The sequence below is a fragment of the Hemibagrus wyckioides genome, linkage group LG19 (assembly GCF_019097595.1).
Source record: "Hemibagrus wyckioides isolate EC202008001 linkage group LG19, SWU_Hwy_1.0, whole genome shotgun sequence".
Taxonomy (NCBI): Eukaryota; Metazoa; Chordata; class Actinopteri; order Siluriformes; family Bagridae; genus Hemibagrus; species Hemibagrus wyckioides.
In genome coordinates this window covers 6,992,501-7,008,180 of record NC_080728.1, presented here as the reverse complement: position 1 = coordinate 7,008,180, position 15,680 = coordinate 6,992,501, and the positions used below count along the sequence as shown (strand labels likewise).

The 15,680-nt window shown below is 39.0% G+C and overlaps 1 protein-coding gene across 1 annotated transcript; it reads left to right on the top strand.

The window, feature by feature from the left end:
* Positions 1 to 556: 556 nt before the first annotated feature.
* On the top strand, positions 557 to 15,456 carry metap2a (methionyl aminopeptidase 2a). The gene is made up of 11 exons (XM_058416617.1): positions 557 to 770; positions 4,138 to 4,242; positions 4,376 to 4,441; positions 6,363 to 6,465; positions 6,829 to 6,990; positions 8,274 to 8,455; positions 8,555 to 8,649; positions 9,952 to 10,048; positions 10,141 to 10,244; positions 10,725 to 10,840; positions 11,898 to 15,456. The coding sequence occupies exons 1-11, from the start codon at positions 620 to 622 to the stop codon at positions 12,148 to 12,150; spliced, it is 1,434 nt and encodes a 477-aa protein (XP_058272600.1). The 5' UTR covers positions 557 to 619; the 3' UTR covers positions 12,151 to 15,456.
* The last annotated feature ends 224 nt before the right edge of the window (positions 15,457 to 15,680 follow it).

The following is a 15,680-nucleotide window of genomic DNA, read 5'->3' as shown; positions in this document are numbered from 1 at the left end:
ATAGCCCCCATGCTCGCCTGACATAAATCCAATAGTACACCTCTGGGACATTATGTTTCGGTCCATCCAACACCGCCAGGTCGCACCTCAGACTGTCCAGGAACTCACTGATGCCCTGGTCCAGATCTGGGAGGAAATACCCCAGGACACCATCCGTCATCTCATTAGGAGCATGCACTGATAATGTCAAGCATACATACAAGCACGTGGGGGCCAAACAAACTACTGAGTACCATTTTGATTTGCTACAGTGAAATTTCAGCAAAGTGGACTAACCTGCTGCATCATTTTCTCAATTTATTTTTCATTTCCATCAAATGGTGTGGCCAGTCCAGCCCAGTCCATATCAGTATAGATATCCAGCTTGATATTTTCCCAATTGAGATCTGATGTGTTTTCAAAGTGTTCATGTAATTTTTTTTGAGCAGTAACCTTTGGGACACCATCCGAACCTGAAACGCTTATCAAAACCACATTTGAAAAACCACGCCCACTTCAGTTTTAGCCCTGCCCGTTTGTGGTATACCCCCCTGTTACTGTTTAGAGCTGGCTCTGGTTGCAGAGATCCCACTCTCTCTCTTTCTCTCTCTCTCTCTCTCTCTCTCTCGCTCTCTCCATCATGCAGCACTCAGGAATGGAGTTGTTGTTACCGGTGGAGCGATGCGCGGATGAGGCGCTCTTGAACGGGAACGCGACAGAGCACGCGGAGTCCGACCCTGCTAAGAAAAAGAAGAAAAAAAAGAGAAAGAAGAGCAAAGCAGCTGTTTGGGGTAAGGCTGTGAGGTTGTGAGGCAGGGAGGACGGGCAGCGAGGTGGGGAAGTCGGGCAGTGATGAAAGGAAGCTTTGGGTGTAGAGTAATCGGCTCGCGCGCTGCACTGGCTGTCAAACTTAACACGGGCTGCATGCACGCGCTCACGTGACTCAACCCTTACTGGCTCTCTGTACTAAAAGTGCACAGTATGAAATAACAGGCTTCTACACCCTATGTAGTGCACTATGGACAGGGTCCAAGTGCTTTACTGCTCTTGGCCGACCCCTCTGGTGCAGTACTGAGCGTCTATCAATACATCTCGGGCTACTCTGAGTAGTGGACATCAGATAACTAGAGGCATGGATTTTATGTTGGAAATTGTATGTCAGCATTTTGGCACAGCTTACTTATAAATTAAGCACACAGATAATAATAATAATAATAATAATAATAATAATTATTATTATTATTATTATTATTATTATTATTATTATTATTATTATCAGTTATTATTATCAGTTATTATTATCAGTTTAAATAGTCAACTTGACAGGTGCATCGATACAAGACCACTCATCACCAGCTCTCTGTCATGACCATTGTTAATATTCTAGATAATTTTAGCTCCCATGCACACTACAAAATAATAACACTCCTTGTAAGATATTTTAGTTCTTTAGTTTTTTTTAAAACCAGCCTTAAGATTGCACCATGTTACAAAGGTTGTGTAAGCGTCGGTAAGTCCTACAAGAACCCCAAAGGATCTATCTGAGCCCCTACTTTTTTTAGAATGCAGACTGAAATTTGTCTGAAACTTATAAGTAACTTTTGTCTAAATGATGTATGATTTTAGTCTCCTTTCTCTTTAGTTTAGTTTCAGTGATGATGACAGTATCCCATTTTTCTTAACTTAATTAACATGCCAAAGCTAGAAATGCAAAAAGTGCTTGCACTGGGAGATAAAAAAAAAAAAGCTGAGACACTGTGAGCACTGTTACAAAAGATTTCCAGCTATGTGTGCAGATGTAATTTAGATACATGCCTGGATATGAAGCGTCCTGCTGTGTGGTTTCTTTCTCTCAGTATGAAGTGCTGTAACTGTATTTGTACCGCACATTAAAAACTCGCTGTATTGTTTGAAATTGTGCTACAGCTGCTTTATATATCTAAAAAGCCTTTCAGTAGATTTTGTGAACACGGTTTGTTAAAAACTGAATTTATTATTATGTATAACGTTATGGTGTCAGGTACGATTAATGAGAGTTAGTGTGCTGGCATGACTACATGTATATTAGAGAACCACATAGTATCTGTTCTGTGTAAATACACTAAAAGAGGCTATTATTTACTTTTTTGTGTTTGCACTTTTGTTGTAATTTTGTACAGATTTGTTTTATGGTTTGGGGGTAAGGTAAAATTGACTGATATTGCAGTATCACTGGTCTATATTTCTGTATGATTGGCTGATACTGGCATATGATTGGCTGATATTGGTGTATGATTAGCTGATACTGGCATATGATTGGCTGATATTGGTGTAGAATTGGCTGATATCGGTGTATTATTGGCTGGTATTGGTGTATGATTGTCTGATATTTGTGTATAATTGGCTGATATTGGTGTATGATTAGCTGATATTGGTGTATGATTGGCTGATATTGCAGTATTATTGGTCTATATTATTGTATGATTGGCTGATATTGGTGTATGATTGGCTGATACTGGCATGTGATTGACTGATATTGGTGTATGATTGGCTGATACTGGCATGTGATTGACTGATATTGGTGTATGATTGGCTGATTTTGGTGTATGATTGGCTGATATTTGTGTATAATTGGCTGATATTAGTGTATAATTGTCTGATATTGGTGTATGATTGGCTGATATTTGTGTATAATTGGCTGATATTGATGTATGATTGGCTGATATTGCAGTATCATTGGTCTATTTTATTGTATGATTGTCTGATATTGGTGTATGACTGGCTGATATTGGCATATGATTGGCTGATATTGGTGTATGATTAGCTGATACTGGCATATGATTGGCTGATATTGGTGTACGATTAGCTGATACTGGCATATGATTAGCTGATATTAGTGTATAATTGGCTGATATTGGTGTATAATTGGCTGGTATTGGTGTATAATTGGCTGGTATTGGTATATGGTTGGCTGATATTGATGTATGATTGGCTGATATTGGTGTATTATTGGCTGATATTGGTGTATGATTGTCTGATATTTTTTTATAATTAGCTGGTATTGGTATATGGTTGGCTGATATTGATGTATGATTGGCTGATATTGGTGTATTATTGGCTGATATTGGTGTATGATTGGCTGATATTTTTTTATAATTAGCTGATATTGGTGTATGATTGGCTGATATTGGTGTATGATTGTCTGATATTTTTTTATAATTAGCTGGTATTGGTATATGGTTGGCTGATATTGATGTATGATTGGCTGATATTGGTGTATTATTGGCTGATATTGGTGTATGATTGTCTGATATTTTTTTATAATTAGCTGATATTGGTGTATGATTGGCTGATATTGGTGTATGATTGTCTGATATTTTTTTATAATTAGCTGGTATTGGTATATGGTTGGCTGATATTGATGTATGATTGGCTGATATTGGTGTATTATTGGCTGATATTGGTGTATTATTGGCTGATATTGGTGTATGATTGTCTGATATTTTTTTATAATTAGCTGATATTGGTGTATGATTGGCTGATATTGGTGTATGATAGGCTGATATTGCTGTATCATTGGTCTGTATTTCTGTATGACTGGATGATATTGCTCTATAACTAGATGATAATGGCAAATGATATTGCCTATATTTCCTTTTGATTGGATGATATTGGCATATCATAGGATGATATTGTCGTATGGCTGATTGGATAATTGCATGAATATGGTGTATAGGTGTTCCTAATAAAGTGCTCAGTGAGTGTAAATCCATAAATAATTGAATGAATAAATTGAATAATGGCTACACACTACAGTGTGCACTATATGTACAGTAGGATGTAAGTCAGTGCCACACGCTTTAATCCAATTAATAAAAGTATGTATATGGGGATTAAATATACAGAGGCTTGTGTGTAAGGTTAACCATGTTCTCAAGGTTATATATGATGATGTATATTGTCTGTTCTCTGCCAAGTCCTCCATCTCATTCATGCGTTATGTGAAATGGGGCTGTCCAATTTCCAAACTGACACCCATTTCAACCACTCAATCAGTCGTCTCGATGTCCCATGGGTGTAGCTGATGAGAAATGCAGCTCTGGGTGAAACTGTGCCATTAGCACTTCCTTTGCTTTTGCTCATTCACCTGTGTATGTGTGTGTGTGTGTGACTTTGCAGCAGGACAAGCAGAACTGGGGGAGGATGGAGTTGTTGAGGACACGAGGAAGTCACTGGAGCAGCAGAGCTTTGATGAAAGAGAAAGAGAAGAGGACGGAGAAGAAGGTGTAGCACACAAACACACATAAGATGCTCACTCACGTCTCAAACACCCACATAATATCCTCTCGGATTCAGCAGAGTAGTGTCTCTGCCTCGACATTCATCATACTAGCTTGTGTGATTATGTATTTTACAGATGGAGAAGATGGAGATAGTTCCACTGGGAAAAAGAAGAAGAAGAAGACAAAGAAAAAGAGTGGCCGTGAGTTGTTTTTTTCCCCTCTCTGTCTTTCTTGGACACTAGAGTACAATTTCGCTTATTCCTGGGCCAGTGGATGAGTTCATGCCTGGCAGAGCAGTAGAGTGAACTGGCGCTGGGCCAAGCATGCTGTACCATTGGGAAAATCCTGCAGTGTAAACTCCGCTCTCTTTCTTATACCACGCATTCATAGCCACTCATCAATATGGCCTCTTATTTATTTTTACATCTACATTTATTCTAATGACAGATGCTTTGGATCAACAACTGAGACAGGATGCAAGCCAAGCAATTAGTAAATTCAGTTCAGTTCAATTTTATCTGTATAGTGCTTATAACAATGGACATTGTCACAAAGAAGCTTTACAGAAATATACAAATTTATGGTATGTAAATTAGTATGTCCCAAGTAGTAGTAAACCCTAGTAGAAAGGAAAAAACTCCATGAGATGATATGAGGAAGAAAACTAGAGAGAAACTCTAGTCAAACTCAAAAGGGAAGCTATCTGTGTGACACAGGATAGTGCGATTATAAATCATTTCCAACGATCATTGTCAATGTTTTTTTGTTGCGGTGTAAAAAGAGAAAGGATATTTGTTCATTTCATTAAGTCTATAAATGTCTAATGTTAAAAGACCAGTTTATCTTAAACTATGGCTGCATACAGTGATTGAAATGCTGCATCGTTCCAAAAACACTCCTTTTTCTTATTCTCCCCAAGCCAAAACTCAAGATGCCTCCTCTCTGCCAGAGTTAAACTAAATGTTAGAGAAAAAAAATCTTAATAGTCCTTTCATGCACTTTTAACCTCTGTGGAGGAACATTTTTAAAAGTTTATGTAAAACTTTATTTTCAGATCCTTAGTCAATTGCTTAGAGGAGCACTGTTGAGTGTCTGGTTAGACAGGGAATTTATTATGCTCTACACCTGTCATTAGCTAAGAGTTAATCATGTCTCTGCATATGGACACCTAATTATCACACCTATATATCCTCTTTACAAAACTGAAGTCAGGGCTCTGCCAGTTGAGCTCGACCACACCAACCATGTCTTCATAGAGCTTAGGGGCTTTGTGCACAGGAGCATTGTCATGCTGGAGCAGGTTTGGGTCTCTTAGTTCCAGTGAAAGGAAATTGTAATGTTACAGCACACAAAGACATTCTATACAATTGTATAATTCCAACTTTGTGGCAACAGATTTGTCATGAAATCCATTTGATGCTCGGTGAGCCATCTGATCTCACAGGCTTCAAATCTTGTTTTCTGTGAGTATTTAGATATATTGTTTTACTGATAGGATGAAAAAAATATTTTCCTCAAAGTAATGAAGGCCACTTATAAGCCATGACATATCATATTATCACCAGTATTTTTATATACACCGATCAGGGATAACATTATGGCCTAATATTGTGTTGGTCCCACTTTTGCTGCCAAAACAGCCCTGACCCGTTGAGGCATGGGCTCCACTAGATCTCTGAAGGTGTGCTGTGGTATCTGGCACCAAGATGATAGCAGTGGATCTTTTAAGTCCTGTAAGGATACTTTTGATAGATACTGACCATTGTAGACCGGGAACACTCCACAAGAGCTGCAGTTTTGGAGATGCTCTGATCCAGTGGTCTGGCCATCACAATTTGATCCTCAAATCCTTACACATGCCCATTTTTCCTGCTTCTAACACATCAACTTTGAGGACAAAATGTTCACTTGCTGCCTAATATATCCCACCCACTAACAGTTGTCATAATGATCATCAGTGTTATTCACTTCACCTCTGACTGCTCATAATGTTATGGCTGATCGGTGTATGTTACTATCATATCTTGATCACAATATGCTGTTTATATCCATAACATGCAGCCCTACTGTGCTATTTATCTCTCTTATCTAATGTAACATAGTCTTACTGTCTTTCTGCAGCTAAAACACAAACTGATCCTCCTTCCGTGCCGATATGTGAGCTTTACCCCAACGGAGTGTTTCCTGTCGGGGAGGAATGTGAATATCCTTCCTCACAAGATGGGTAAGAGACCAGTGTGTGTTATTGTTGCCCATGTTCTCTGCTCTCCTCCTCTCTCCTCGGATCACCTTGTCCTACCTGAAATTTGCTCTCCCTCGGATTACCCTGTGCAGTGTGTAATATTATCCTGTCTTGTATTGCTGAGGCACCTGACACAGAGGTCACTCGCACACTCTTGTACTATTTAAGGTAGTCCTGATGCAGATCGTGTCTTGCCCCCCATTTTGCTGACGAAACCCACCACTCTGTATTGATTGTGACATTTTGACCTTCAGGAGCTCTCACTGCTTTTCTCCCTGAAACTGAGGAACGTATGTATGAGTGTATCAGGGTTTGTGTTTAAGTGAGAATGGTTTGGTTGTCCAGGAGGAGTGCTGCGTGGCGGATGAGCAGTGAGGAGAAGCGTGTCCTAGACGAAGCCAGGGAGGACATGTGGAATGATTTTCGGCAGGCCGCGGAGGCGCATCGGCAGGTACGACGGTACGTGAAGAGCTGGATCAAGCCAGGCCTGAGCATGATCGACATCTGGTGAGGACCACAATCCTTCATTCTTCAATCAATAAACTTCTGCAATGTGTAAATAAAGACAATAAGAGATATTGTGTATGTTCCTCCTCAAACACAGTGTGTCCACGTTCATCACCGTCAGTCTTGTGCCCTTAGAGCTGTGCTAAAATAAACACTGATTAATTCAACAGTGAGTTCTGTTCTATAGACCATGTTTTTCTATAGGTCATTTAAACATTGTTAAACTTAGTGCACTGTTGTCTGTGCAGAGTGTGTAAGCTTTCTTCTCACTTTTGATGAGGTAACAGAACAGGAGCATCATGGACTTTTGGATAGCTGGTGTCTGATTACAAGCTGAACCGATAAGGCTTACGTCTCTTTCCTTAAAGCATATGTCTATTCAAAGTAAAGGAAATCGCACTCAACTAGAAAGGTTTAACATCTTTAGACATGCAAGAAAAATGCTAGGCAAGATTATACAGTAACTTTAAATAAACATCTCCTTACAGAAATATATTATCACTATTATATATGCATTCTACTGTTGAATAAAAACTCTGAGCTGTTACTGTACAAATGATAATGTATTAAAACAGCCATTGATTTGCCTTGTAAACAAACACTACTGAAATTATTCAACAGCTTCTGACCAATCAGATTTGAGGATCTCCTATTCTGGCATCTCTGCACTGGTACTGATTCAGTTTAGAATAATGTATAAGGTGCTGTTGTATGTCTTTAAAGCTCTACATGGATTAGCACCGGGTTATATTTCAGAGCTTATTGTTTTTCACCATGCCCCTAGAGATCTAGATCTAATAACCAGTGATATTTCTCAGTCATGCTTAAATAAAGGAGATTGCAAATTATCCGTTGCTGCATCAGTGCTGTAGAATGGAATAAAGGTGTTTATTACATTTACATTTTTGGCATTTGGCAGACGCTCTTGTCCAGAGCGACTTACAATTTATCTTATTTTATACAACTGAGCATTTGAGGTTTAAGAGCCTTGCTCAAGGGTCCAGCAGTGGCAGCTTGGTGGTCCTGCGATTTGTACTGCAGCACCAACACCTTAACCACTAAGCTACGTAGTCCAAAACCTTAACCACTAAGCTACCACATCTCCCATTATTAGTTCCTCATGTCAGAGAACATGTTTAAAACCGGTCTTAAGGTGTATCTTTTTAATGATTCTGCTTAATAACATTCATTCGGATTAGAATAGATGTAAGTGGGTTTTAGGTTTTAATTTTTTGACTCTGTTTATGAAAATTCAAATTTATCTTGTTTTCTCTCTTTCTCAGTGAGCGTCTAGAGGAGTGCAGTAGGAGGCTGATTAAGGAGAATGGACTGAAAGCAGGTTTGGCTTTTCCCACCGGCTGCTCTCTCAACAACTGTGCTGCTCATTACACACCCAACGCTGGAGACCCCACCATGCTGAAGTATGACGATGTGTGCAAGATCGATTTTGGCACACACATCAATGGTACACACACACACACACACACACATTCTCAAGTAGCTCAAAGGAAGAGCACTGTATTACTGATTACTGATGTTGATTATATTGCCTGTATGTTTTCAGGGAGGATTATTGACTGTGCCTTTACTGTCACCTTCAATCCGAAGTATGATGGCCTGCTTGAGGCTGTAAAAGATGCCACAGACACTGGAATCAAGGTGCATTGATTTGTGGACATGTGTTTCTCATTGTTTCAAATTATTGTCTGTGTATCAGTATGTGACCGAGATTTTAACCCACTACACCCCAAAACATGATCTCTGCTCCTCCATTGCTGGTCTTTTAAGCTCATACTACATATAATGGAGCATTTTCTTCTTATATTCTGAAACTGTGGAACTCAAGCCCAGTCTCAGCATATTTAAATCTTCCCAGAATTAGATTCATCTCCCAGATCTGTTGCTATCTAAAAATGTGGGGGTGACGGGTGAAATAATAGCAGCGTAACTGAGTTCTCTGACTATTTAGTTTGTGCAGCATCATCACTCCTTCCCAGAGCAACTTGTAGGTGCACACCACCATCTAGTGTATGATTTTTCACAGTACATGCTATTATTTAGCACTCAAACAATGCCCAGTGCAATGAACAATTGGATAAACAATGGGACCAGTCAGTCAGTCGGCCAGTCTCTCACTTAATCAGAGAGGGAAGATATTTTTTGGCAGTCTGTCCAATATTCAGAATAGTCTTGTTGTTCAGAGTAAGAATGTAGTACAGAATGATCCTGCTGGAATTTCAAGATTTATTTCAGTGGCTGTATTTAACTGCACTCAATTGACTATTCTAATGCAGTCAGTTGTTGTCATGTCCAAAAGCATAGTGGACAATACCCAGTATACCCATGAAGACCACTGTCTTTGGTTAGTCTCCAAACAGAGCAACATAATGTGTAAGGAATAACCAAAATTCACTGTGCTGTTTATGGAAATGCGAAGTAGAGCAGCATTTCTGACACTCCCACAGATATTTTCTGTTTCGTAATATCAAAGTTAGACCAGTGGCTTATCAGCGTGACTATCATGATGCGTACAAGCTAAACCAGCAACCAGGTTTATCAGCAAGGTTTTGCTAATCAGACAGTTTGATCAGCTAAATCAGTGTTAACTGGCAAAAAATTGGACCTGAATGGAAATCATTCTGGTTTTGTTATTTTGTAGGAGACTGTAAAGCATTAATTGGAGACCGTGAAGCATTAATTGGAGACTGTGAAGCATTAATTGGAGACTGTGAAGCATTAATTGGAGACTGTGAAGCATTAATTGGACACTGTAAAGCATTAACTGGAGACTGTAAAGCATTAACTGGAGACTGTAAAGCATTAACTGGAGACTGTGAAGCATTAATTGGAGACTATAAAGCATAAAATTGGAGACTATAAAGCATTAATTGGAGATTATAAAGCATTAATTGGAGATTATAAAGCATGAATTGCCCATATGACAGGTGTGTGTTCTCTCAGTGTGCAGGCATTGACGTGCGTCTCTGTGATGTTGGAGAGTCTATACAGGAAGTCATGGAGTCATATGAGGTGGAGTTAGATGGGAAAACATACCAAGGTATGGACTGCATCTTTTCTGGACTTTATTCCTCACTTTTGCCCGTGTGCTGCATAAATGCAAACATTTACAGTTTTTATTTATCCTTTTAGTTAAGCCAATCCGCAACCTGAACGGCCACTCCATTGGTCAATACCGGATTCATGCTGGCAAAACAGTTCCTATTGTAAAGGGTGGTGAAGCCACCAGAATGGAGGTATGATTATTTATGTCTTCAGACTTCTGCAGTTTTTATTTAAGATATGGAACCTGGACAAAGCAAAAGTGTACAGCAAACTTTTTCTCATTTGTCAGACCTTTCATAGCCCTAGTTTATTTGCAAAACTATTTTCTCATTCACCATGCTCGCATATAACTGTGTGTGTGTGTGAGAGAGAGAGAGAGAGAGACAAAGACAGAGAGACAAAGAAGGAGAGAGAGACAGAGAGAGAGAGAGAGAGACAGAGAGAGAGCTTAAGAGAGAGTAATGATATTCTGCCTTGGGGAATTTATTGAAAATACATAATTGAGTGTGTGTGAGAGTGTCATTTTTCAGGAGTGTGTTTCCTCACTAAATTGTAATTAATACCCGGTGAGGTTTCTTTGATCATTCATTGATTTGGGGAAAAAGTCTGCTTATATGATATTTTTTATCCTGGTGTATTGATCTTGTGTGTGTGTGTGTGTGTTTGTGTAGGAAGGTGAGGTCTATGCAATCGAGACATTTGGCAGTACAGGGAAGGGAGTTGTGCACGATGACATGGAATGTTCTCACTACATGAAGAACTTTGATGTGGGACACGTACCAATCAGGTAGGAGTGTGTGTGTGTGTGTGATGAGAGAACGATGTTGGAACTCCATCATTTTGTATAACTGGAATTGAAAACTGCTTGCTTTGTGTGCAAAGAGGGATTATATAGTTTATTGAACAAAAAAGCATTGCTTCTGAGCTTAACACTGCAGTTAGGAGAAATAAATCACTAGAAGTGGAATAATGTTCAGAGCTATTTGGAAAATAATTCTAACAAAATTCAGAACTAATAATCCTTCAAACATATTCAACTCCACTTATTTTTGACAACTTGCACCTAATGCATCGTGAAGGCGTTTAATGGAGTTACTGTTAATGTATTATCTGTCTTTTGTATCACTCTAACCAGCATGTGTGTAAGAAACGCCTGCGTCCGAGACATTTGTGGTCCTGATGCACATCTTTAACAGTGAATCAAAATACTGCTTTTCATTTAGACCACAGCTAATACCTGAGCAGTGTTTGACTACTACTCCTCTAACCTCTAACAATTAACTGGATATTCAAAGTCATGTATACATCCCTAGACTAAACACCTGAAATGATGAGTTAAAAAGCTGACATAATGAAAGCAAAACTATTCCTTTTATATGACGTTTCTGGGTTTTTTCAGCCTTGCTCCTGGACTCACTTGCAACTATAAATAATACTGCGTTCATGTTTTATCAGAATTACTGCAATTTATGTCTTAAAAGCCTTTATGTCTGTGTTGAATTTACTGATAGTTCCAACTGATATTTTATAAACAGCTGAAAAAGTTAACTAGCTAACATCAGCAAAAATGGAGACATGAGGAAGCAGAGTAATATATCATGCAGAGGACAATATACAGTAAGTAGTGCTACCATGCAAGTTTTTTTAATAGAATGCTAGAGGAGAAAAATGCATAGAATCTTCTTTCTTTTTCTGTGGTGACAAGTTTACAGAAATAAGAGGATATTTAAGTGTCTTTAGCAGAGTCTGCTGTCTGGATTGAAGGTTAGAAGTTCATTCCCCCACTGAAGGACAGTCAGTTTTCACCTCGCTACCTCCTGCCTACTTGTGTGTGATTTTTCCAGGCTACCAAGAGCCAAACACTTGCTAAACGTAGTGAACGAGAACTTCAGCACGCTAGCGTTCTGCCGCCGCTGGCTGGACCGGCTCGGTGAGAGCAAATACCTGATGGCGCTGAAGAACCTGTGCGACCTGGGCATCATCGACCCTTACCCACCGCTCTGTGATGCCAAGGGTTCTTACACAGCTCAATACGAACACACCATACTGCTCAGGCCCACGTGCAAGGAGGTGGTGAGCCGAGGAGACGACTTTTGACCCACATCTATGAATAGTTCTATACAAAAGAAACTACACCGTCCGAATGGGACACACGCTAATTACGCACACATTAATAATAGGAAAGTATTAACTAACTGGCTGGAGCAGTGGATGCTGCAACCTTTTTGCATGATAAGCTCTATGAATTATGAATTCTAAACTATGCAGGAGAACAGACTTCTGTAGCTGCTGATCTGGGCCTTGTTTCTCCAAAGTGTGTATCAGGAAAAGCTGAATGGATTCAGGCATTTTTGTATTGATGCAAATTGATCTTGTATTACTGATGTTCTGTTATTTCGTGATGTTAGAGACAAGTCAGTTCTTTGCACGTTCCTATCTTCCCACATATGATGCGCATGATAGAGTAGTTGGATTAGATGCTTGTCTGGTCTGTATAATGATGATGTGGGATTGTTTGGCACGGCAGGTAAAACACAATAGACACCACCATTCAGTTTAACAGTAGACTACAACTGACAAAGATTTCAGGAAACTTTCTTACTTCACAAACCTACTCCTGTTATTGAAGCAAGACAAAGATTATCTATCTATTAGGCCAGAAATTACATATGTCATTCATTTCTTTCTATATTTTAACAATTCAGACTGAATCGAATGCTGAATGCAAAATGCTGTAATTGAATTCATATACTTATGCTTAGGTTTTGAGGAATTTGGGCAGACACAAACACGAATACTGTACATGTTAGACTAATAGAACATAGATAGCACACAATACAAACACCACAATATTACTAAAAAAATTGTATTCTTTATTGTTCCATTTCTGGAAGATCAATGACACAGTTTTAAATGATTTACAGGCCAAAATACACCAATCAGGCATAACATTATGAGCAGTGAGAGGTGAAGTGAATATCACTGATGATCTCCTCATCATGGCTCCTGTTAGTGGGTGGGATATATTAGGCAGCAAGTGAACATTTTGTCCTCAAAGTTGATGTGTTAGAAGCAGGAAAAATGGACAAGCGTAAGGATTTGAGCGATTTGAGGGCCAAATTGTGATGGCTAGACCACTGGATCAGAGCGTCTTCAAAACTGCAGCTCTTGTGGGGTGTTCCCGGTCTGCAGTCGTCAGTATCTATCAAAAGTGGTCCAAAGTAGGAACAGTGGTGAACCGGAGACAGGGTCATGGGCAGCCCAGGCTCACTGATCCACGTGGTGAGTAAAGGCTGGCATGTGTGGTCCAATCCAACAGACGAGCTACTGTTGATCAAACTGCTGAAGAAGTTAATGCTGGTTCTGATAGAAAGGTGTCAGAATACACAGAGCATGAAGGGTCAGGGCTGTTTCGGCAGGAAAAGGGGACCAACACAATATTAGGCAGGTGGTCATAATGTTATGCCTGATCAGTGTATGTAAAAATACTGGTGATAATGTGATATGTCATGTTTTATTATAAGTGGCCTGCGTTACTTTGAGCAAAATATCTTATGGAAACAAATATTGACCGAATTAAATATAATCAATGAATTTAGACACTTCACACCACTCCGTCGCTGATTGAGTTTTGATTATTGTTTTGATTTATTGTCCTTGAGCTAGTGAACAAAAGGCTGTGGTTTTAAATCCCAGGACATTTAATCGGTCATAGCTACTGTATACATGGACCGTGTCCTGTCTTACTTCTAAGCCACTTTAGATAAAAATGATTAAATGTAGAATGCTAGAGTATTTTTGAAAAGTATTATTCAAACATCAGATCTTTAATCACGTATCAGGGTTCACACGTGACTGTCTCGTCTCTACGCACGCATCACTTTCTCTTTAGTGCTTTGAGGAAACAAGGCCCAGCTATCTTTTTACCTGATTAAGATGAAAGGAAATAGATCATGACAGTAATCAGCTCTCAGTTCAGGTCTCGGCAGATCGTGTAAATATATATTTTTTAATTTAAAACAAAGTTATTTGATTTATGTGATAAAGGGCTTGTTGGATTTAACAATCAGGCATGTGCAAATCTGAGTGGATTGAAAACTGCAGCGTTTATCTGTTTTTACTCAGTGCCTAGCAAAAAAATTAAGGAATAATTAAAGGGATGAGAAAAGAGTATGGCTGCTCAGCTTTACATGGCATGATGATCGCAAAAGAAAAAAAAACAAAAAACGGCAAGCTGTGCACTCTGCTACTTAAATATAAGGTGCTTTGGTATTTGTATACTATCTCAGAAATGGCTGCATTGTACCATCCATGTTTTTGTTGGAAATTGTTATTTAAGTCAGTTAAATATCTAGATTCATTGACTAGATCTGTGCATGTGTGAGTGCAGGGTTTCATTCCAACCAAGCAAAATACACACTTGAGTCTATTGAAAGCCAAGAGCGACCAATTAAACACATGGAATCAGGTGTGGCTTTTGCTTGACTGGAATACAAACCTGTACCCAGGACACCCCTGGGCTGAAATGTTTTCATTTTAGATTAAACCAGCATACAAACATCTCTTCCTTTCCCCTTTGTGTAAAAACTTGTTTGCTTGTGGCTGCAGCTGCAAGATATTTCCACTTGCTTTGTATAGTGCTACAAATGTAGGCCTACTTTAGATCACGTGTAGACGTCCTTTGAGAATCACTCTTATTTCCCAAACCAGTGCTAACAATATACGCACAAGTTAGGGCATTAATAAAGAGATACTGATTGATGGTAACACATACACTATATGGCCAAAAGTTTGGAGGCACCTGATTGTCTAGAACAACTCTGTATTCTATAATTTTCCTTCACTTTAACTAAGAGACTCAAACCCTGTTCCAGCATGACAATGCCCCTGTGCACAAAGCCCCTGAGCTCCATGAAGACATGGTGTAGAGGTAAAGGTTAGAGTGGAAGAACTGGAGTGTCCAGCACAGAGCCCTGAACACCTTTGGGATGAACTGGAACACCGACTGAACCCCAGACTTCCTCACTCTTACAACATCAGTGTCTGATCTCACTAATGCTCTTGTAGCTGAATGATCACTAATCCCCACAGCCACACTCTAACCTGTAGTGGAAAACCTTCACAAAATAGAGGATCTTAATATAATAGTAAATCAGTAACCAACTGTATTAATTCCATGCTTTTTGGAGCTTAAGGCTGCCATGGTCAGGTGTCCAAATACTTTTGGCCATTTAATGTAGAGGGGATGTTCTTTAAAAGTTTGGGGTGGTTTCCTGTGAAGTCCCTTAGATGGGTGATGAAGCAGTTTTAAGACTGCAAGACAATTACAAGCCCAGTTTGCTACCTTTGCATTAGACTGAGATATTTAATGTGCACAGCTGTGTAAAGGTTAATTTGGTACATTTTCTCCATATATATATATATATATATATATATATATATATATATATATATATATATATATATATATATTTGTTGTAAAATATAATAAATATAAATATGTACAGACACAATTGGGTCTGCTTGTTCATTTCTTTTAGTTGACTCCAAAATCGAATAATTAATCTGACCAGGCCAGCTTTGCATTTTATACACTGATCTTAGAATAGGTTATAAAGGTCTCTCAA